The 7,500-nt window shown below is 43.3% G+C and overlaps 1 protein-coding gene and 1 pseudogene across 1 annotated transcript; both read left to right on the top strand.

Moving 5' to 3' along the window:
* The first annotated feature begins 829 nt into the window (after positions 1-829).
* LOC131177733 (ribosomal protein S4, mitochondrial-like) lies at positions 830-3,384 on the top strand (annotated as a pseudogene).
* A 57-nt stretch (positions 3,385-3,441) lies between these two features.
* LOC131177736 (NADH-ubiquinone oxidoreductase chain 6) lies at positions 3,442-4,188 on the top strand. The gene has a single exon (XM_058142833.1). It carries the CDS (start codon positions 3,452-3,454, stop codon positions 4,067-4,069), a length of 618 nt encoding a protein of 205 aa, XP_057998816.1. The 5' UTR covers positions 3,442-3,451; the 3' UTR covers positions 4,070-4,188.
* The last annotated feature ends 3,312 nt before the right edge of the window (positions 4,189-7,500 follow it).

The following is a 7,500-nucleotide window of genomic DNA, read 5'->3' as shown; positions in this document are numbered from 1 at the left end:
AATGAAGGTAGGGCAGAGGCATTCGAAGAAGCTGTTTTTTCAGACGCAGAAAACAGAAGATACCACTGTCGATCCAGCCTGAACAGCAGCATTAGCCGTAGAAGGAGCCTTAGAGGCAATGTTCAGGACTTATTTTTTTTTTATGTCTGTTCTAGCACCAGCTTCCTTTTCTTCCCTTTCGACGTAGCTTTCGAAGCAGGACGAGAAGGGGCTTGTTCGGGAAACTGCAGCAGTGATCGATCATGGGTAAAAATCGGGAAAAGTAAAAAAATAAAAAAACATATGATGATCGAATTTACCTTCAAAAAGTGGGCTAGGGGGTTTCCTCTCCAAGGAACTGCTGGCGATCACAAGATAGCACGCTGCCCGCATTCGATCATAGTTATCCCGTGCGGCAGGACTCATGCTAGGAGCGTCCGGGGCACTCCCACCCCAAATAGAAGGGGAAACCTTTTTCGTCATCAGGCGGTTACTCACACATATCCTCACCACACCATCCCGAGAAAGAAGATTGAACCGCTTCGGCGCTGTACCATTCAGACTGCTACGATACACTGGAACTGGTATAAGCTGCCGAAACCCCAGTTGTCGAGCGCAGTGGTTAAGGGCGTAGACCTCGACCGGCGCTTTGAAACTCCTATCCATCTTCGATCGACAGCCGGCCGGAAGATCGGCCACAGCTGCTCTAGCCGTGTTGCATAAGAAGGAAATACTGAACAACTTACTTACGGAGAGACAACTCAAAGTTTCCGGGCGGTATACCCGTCTCCTACTATTCAACATTTTGGCTTAGGCTTTCTCTGGCTTTTCTACTCGTCTGGCATTCTGTTCTCCTTTGTCTTATTATTTTATTACATCTTTCTTTGTTATTATTCCTTGAGTTGACTTAGTAGGTTGAAAATCGACTTTGTTATTAGCTTAGGTTGGGTTGAATTTCCAGTCTTCGGGCCCGGAGTTCATCCTGAGGCCGAGGTACGTAGTGACGTCTCTTGCTGGGCCTTTGATAAGGAATGGTCGGTTTGTTAGTCTTAATCCAGCGACTGGCCTTGCTCCGAGCGATATCCGAAGTATGGTTCGCTCGCTAGTTATATGCTTAACACATGCATCTGAGGTCAGAGGTGCCGCTAAGGTTAACTATCTCAATCTACAACTCAATGTGATTGGCTTCGTCCGGGCTCAGTCTCTTCCGGCCGCCTCATCCTACTTACTCCACTCGCTATGTTTTGCTGCCAAACGGACTCTCCCGGGGGTTTTCCCGTGAATGTAATGCTTAGCAACCCGTGCGCCCCTACCCGAGAGGCAAGCTTGGCGGCGCGAGTGATGCGGTAACAAGCCGAATCCAAAGTACCTCGACGCAAATTGCATAAATAGAAAAGAGGTGCCTATCCGCTCATCAAGTAAAGAAAGGCATCGATACATCGAGGACCAGGGCGGTGGGGTGGGGAAGTAAATGAAATTCTTCTATCGTCACAACCCCTTTTCTCGAAGCTGACTCAATTTTCTTTCTTTAAGGGAGGGCGATACTCTGATAGCTGAAGGGCGGTCCTTTTCAAATCTAACTCGAATGTTCGAGCTAATGTAACGGCTGTTTCCGGTAGTTGGAGTTGCCTTGATGTCAGAAAGGTGCCCAGTTCAGAAGGTGCGAAAGAATGGCTATTCTCTTGCTCGTGATTCTTGGGGGGGTCGTAGATGGAAAAATGGGTTCGACTCCCATAGCCCCGATGTGGCGAAAAAGACTGATTCAACGAGATATGCCTTGCCTGCATTAAGATTTAAAACTTGTCGTCTACTTTCAGGAAATGTTCGGAAGAGAGAACTTACAATAATACAACGCCGCATTCTCCGAAGATTGAGGAACAAGAAGAAAGATATTAAGAGAAAGATTTCTCCGAGAGAAAATCTTAACAGTTACATCCAATCACAAACTACACGAAAGTTGCCCCTTTTTCATGGGGATTTACCCATCACAGAGATGCACAGAGGAACAGAACGAACTTCATATATCCCTTTTCTACTTAATCCAGAAACAAGATCGGACGTTATTCCGGTTCGTCTCCATTTTTGTGAAACTATTCCTCAAGCAAGGCAGCCGATAAGTCATCGAAGGGTTTGTGTGAATAATGGAATGGTAAGCATTACTCATTTGAAAGTGTCCCACGGTGATCTAATATCTTTTCAAGAAAATGACGCAAGAATCCGCGGTGAAGAAATAAGGAGATCTTTCTATATCGAAATATCAGTTGAAAAAATCATAGGCAAATTCCTGGATCACCCGGTAAGAATGTGGAGAAGAACCAAAACAGAATGGTTCCACCTACTCAAAACTAAGAGGGGATGCCGCCTACTACTAAAATCCCGGTTTTTGCAACAGTTGCGTTCTTCTATGCAAGAAGAAGACTTAGAAAGAACAAAGAAGTTTGGATCCGAAAAAGTATGCTTAGGCAGTTCCTTCGCTGAGCACAACAGAATGAAGAGAAATTTGTATCATTTCAAATCCCTATTCTTATCGAAGAAAAGGAACGAGAAAAACCGAAATCTTCCTACTCGAATAAGAAGTCCTATAGTTTACAACTCTTCTTTATATAGTAATTCGATCTATTGCTCCGCATCCCCCTATCAGTTTACTATGAAGAGAAGAATCAAAAGGATCGAACTACCTACTCATTATTCGGAGGTGAATCATAGAACACTAAAAGCTGTGGTATCTTATGGACCGAACATAGGTCATATCCCTCACGACATAAGATTGAAAGATTTAAACCTTCCTCTTCGGAGCGGAAACGGACGTGGCCAAAACATATAAAGATCGGCGTAGTCGCTCATAGGGACATATCTATCCGGATAGAGGATAGTCTAGATCGATTCATAGATAGATTTCTATCCATATAGATAGGTATCTCCGTGGATAGAGATAAAGATAGGGATCCATCTAGTCACTATTTCCATTTTTTTTCTTAATTCTGATTGATTGCCTTTTTTTTGACGAAAAGTTTTAAATCTTAATGCAGGCAAGGTGAAATTCATTTCAATTATTACTTGCTGGGTCGGAGCGTAGACGAGCGAGCAGAGCCCAGGAAACAGGGAAGCCCGTCATAGAGCAGTCGACTAGAAGTAGAAGACTGATGGCCTGAGAGAAAGCGGCCTCTCTCGGGAAACATGGCCAAATTTCTCTTCTTTCTTTTTGATTTCGGGTTTCTTTATTTTTTCAGGGGCCCAGAACGCTAAAGGGGAGAAGCAAACCGAACCTCTAATCGACCTGGACACATAAAAAATTCTCGGCGTCGAGAGAGATTTGAGATTCCGTAAGTAACTCAGTGAGTGCTTTCTAAGAAGGGCTTGGTTTGGAAAAAGAAAATGAAATACGAACAACCGCGCTGGTCGTAATAGATCGACTTTCATGCTAGTTCTTGCTCCAGTATGAAAGTTCCATTTCAGGGAAGGACGACGTACCATGATACTTTCTGTTTTGTCGAGCCCTGCTTTGGTCTCTGGTTTGATGGTTGCACGTGCTAAAAATCCGGTACATTCCGTTTTGTTTCCCATCCTAGTCTTTCGCGATACTTCAGGTTTACTTCTTTTGTTAGGTCTCGACTTCTCCGCTATGATCTTCCCAGTAGTTTATATAGGAGCTATAGCCGTTTTATTCCTATTCGTTGTTATGATGTTCCATATTCAAATAGCGGAGATTCACGAAGAAGTCTTGCGCTATTTACCAGTGAGTGGTATTATTGGACTGATCCTTTGGTGGGAAATGTTCTTCATTTTAGATAATGAAACCATTCCATTACTACCAACCCAAAGAAATACGACCTCTCTGAGATATACAGTTTATGCCGGAAAGGTACGAAGTTGGACTAATTTGGAAACATTGGGCAATTTACTTTATACCTACTATTTCGTCTGGTTTTTGGTTCCTAGTCTTATTTTATTAGTAGCCATGATTGGGGCTATAGTACTTACTATGCATAGGACTACTAAGGTGAAAAGACAGGATATATTTCGACGAAATGCTATTGATTTTAGGAGGACTATAATGAGGAGGACGACAGACCCACTCACGATCTACTAAAGGGCAAGTAGCTTGAGATTGGTTCAAATCCAATTCGTGAGTATGTGGAGGGACGCTCCTATCCTATTGTTTTATGGAAATGATCTTTAGACGGGCATGGACATAATGGGCTCTTTTCCTCCTATAACTTCTAGTTGTCTATTTGAGGAAAGACTTGGAACGAGGAGAAAGAAGATAGCCCAAGACGAAGCCTACAACCAGAACCAAGTAGACAGATAGCCTTGCAGGGACCACTCCACCTATGGGAACCAATCAGTCCCCAATAGCAAGAAAAAGGGTACCAAGCAAGCAAAGGAGCGTTAGCGTCAGCAAACCAGTCAGTTGCGAGTGTGTGAGTGCGCAGTTCCTTCTCTTCGGTCAGTGCTTATGCATCTCTTAAGCATAGTAAGAGAGATTTCTTTATGAATGATTTCGAGATGTTTTGAATCCAAGCTTTGGAAATAAGCCAATCATAGGCTGCACATTCATATTCAAGATGTTTACGAATAGGACTAGTTGCTTTAAGGCTATAAAGCAGATGAGATAATCGTGGAAATTATCCCTCTACAGGCCTTCTCTCTGCTTTGAATAGCGTACTTTTTCGAGCTAAGCAAGGAAGCCAGGCTTTTTAGAAAGCATACGTACCGGCTTGCGACCGAGGAACTGCTACCAAGCATGAACTCTAATGCATTCAACAATAAAAGATTGCCTCTTCCGGTCTACTAAGACTCTCTCATTCATATGTTATTCCATCCCTCACTGACAGGAATTGCTACTTGAACTAGAAAGCACAGATCGGCTACTGTCGATAAAAAGCAGGCATTACGGACTGACTGAGAGCAAGGATGGATGGATCTTCGCTTGGGCTTGGCACGCGCTAAAGGCTAAGCTCTTCGCTTTCCTGCAGATCTCTCTCTTTAAGACGATCTTCCCTCTCCCCGAGAGTCAGGAGCTATCTTTAGAGTGTTAGGTCTTTTCTGTCACTATGCTTTCGTGATTCCGTATGGTATGTAAATTACTTATGTAATGTGTATCATCAACAGCGCACTCTATCTTACTTTATTCAAGTCTATAACTAGGGAATTCTACTCCTAATATGCGAACTTTTCCTTTGATAGAATAGGCTGCTGAGAATCAACTGCTGGTGGAAGGTTTGATGAAGGTGAAGGAATTGGACAACTAGGCTCTTAGGGCTGCTATTGACGAACACTTTCCTGAAAATGTCCTTGATTAGGGATTAAAGAAGATGCACAGAAAAAGCTGCTTGGATAAGCTTTTGGAAGTTAGGAGGAATGTGCTCTTAACGAAATGCCACTAATAGTCTAGTAAAGAGGCTTAGAAAGAATTCGAAAGTTGGGAGGGAGCCTTAGCCTTTTAGACAGAAGTGACATATCTCAAAATTTGACTTTCAAGAAGGAAAGAAAGAGAATAGAATGCCTTTTTAGAATCCCCTGCAGGCGCCAACTCGGAATAAAAAAAACCTCACTTTAGAATGAAGCAGGAATCATCCAAACCAGAAAGCCCACATGGATTCCGAACCGCAGATGGCATCAAGCCCGATTTAAGCCGATTCGGCGACATCAGAATAGGTTGTGCAAGAACGAAAAGAAGGCAGGGACATTTCATTTAACAGGAAAGACCATAAAAACCACCAGTATAGGCCTTTTTTTGGCAAGCAACTAGTCCGACACATGAATCAATAATAAAGAAAGAATCGAAAAAGAAATCGAAATCTCGTTAGCCCAGGGGAGCAATTATTACTGTTACAGGTAGGGGAGAGTCAAGGCAACTGCGGAACTCGACTGGAAACTACTCCTAGAACCCTAACAAAGGGCTTCCAAAACGGAGTTTGCCAGATATGCCGTAATATAGAAGCCCCTGGGAAGGCACTAAAATCCCTACTTTAATTCAAAAGCTTTCTGCACTCGCTTGTTAGCTTGCTCACTTGATTTGATGGTTTGCAAGCTATATTTTTTTTCCTATTACAAGATAGATTCCCCCTTATTCAAGCTTTATAAAATCCCAGCTTAGCATTATGAAAGACAAAAGAAATCTGATATTACTCACTGGAAACTGGCACTCCAACTCTAACTGGATCGAAAAGCGAAGGTAAAGGCAAAGCTACTCCACCTTCAATTGTAACTAGCCGGGCATCAGAAAGAGCACGAGGGTAATGCCTGTAAGACAGAAGCACTTCCATTTTATGGGCTGGATTGCTCTCCAACTGGCTAAAAATAAGGACTCGGAGGCAAGGAGGTCCATACTTGTAATCGGAACCTTACCTTCTTGGCGAGTTCCATACCCCTAAGGGGCTAGCAAAGACGGCTATAATAGATATTTCACTCTAGACATACCATGCATCGGGTAAGGACGCAGGTCGTATATCTTATATACGATACCACCAGACGAACAGTCTTATTCATAAGTAGAAAGAGTCCCTGTGCTAAATGAAGAGAGGTCAATCAGCAAAGGATAAAGAAGCTCTTCCCCGGAACACCATCTTTACTTTAAGAGTGAAGTAGAAGTCTGGCAATGTTAATTGTTCTCGAAAGCTAAAGGTAGTTCACCTAGGGTCCGAAGGAGACTAAGCTTAGCCTTGACCCAACAAGGTCAAGCCTTACCTTCTAATCCGCCTGCTTGGGAATTAGATTAAATAAAGAGGACTAGCTGTGAGCTTTGAGGAAAGCCTGTAAGTTCTCTTTCGACTTCCCCTGGATTCCCTTCTCTTCCTGGGGAGAGTAACTAAGTCAGGCCAGTCTATTAGGTGATCTGGAAGAGAAAGTGCTAATCTAATCACAACTCTTCTCTTATCCGCATGGTCTTGTTCAGCTGTCTTTCTCCTGGGTGGATTGGTTTGAACAGCCCTACCAGGGGAGTGGGCATTAACGGTCGAATAAGCAGTGATTCCTGATCGGCACTTGCTATAGAAGAAGCAGCAGTTAGCTCTAACGGGGCTGAAGTCACTTTAGGGGTTAGCTCTGCAAATGTTGAAAGAATAACGGCAGCTAATTCATCCGCATCTGTTGGAGGAAGGAAGCCGGGGAGCGATAACTAGAACAAGGAAGCTATTGTCTTTGAGGCCTAAGGACTGCTAATGAGAGTCTTCCTCGCCATGTGAAAAGATCTCTCTTTATGCTCGAAATCTCAATACAATTATTCTGCTGGGAGTGCTTATTCAACTTCATTGATTGCCTTTTTCGTGAGAATCTGAGGCCTTGAGTTTGGCCTTACTCATTTAGGGCTTGCCCTATTGTGTAAGGTTCTTTGTGAAAGGCTTTCTGAACCCTTTTTTTTGATGTCTGCAACTTTCATTGTCGTGGCCTCGAAGCACGCAGTGGGAACATAACTTAGGAACTCTCTCGTAGATGATTTTCTTTCATTTTTTATGCCTGGGTAACCTCTATTACTAGCTCTAGCCCCATTACCAATGAGACAACGCGGTAAAACGTGAC

This window comes from Hevea brasiliensis, unplaced genomic scaffold (assembly GCF_030052815.1).
Source record: "Hevea brasiliensis isolate MT/VB/25A 57/8 unplaced genomic scaffold, ASM3005281v1 Scaf77, whole genome shotgun sequence".
Taxonomy (NCBI): domain Eukaryota; kingdom Viridiplantae; phylum Streptophyta; class Magnoliopsida; order Malpighiales; family Euphorbiaceae; genus Hevea; species Hevea brasiliensis.
The sequence above is the reverse complement of the archived record's forward strand: the minus strand, read 5'-3'. Positions and strand labels throughout refer to the sequence as shown.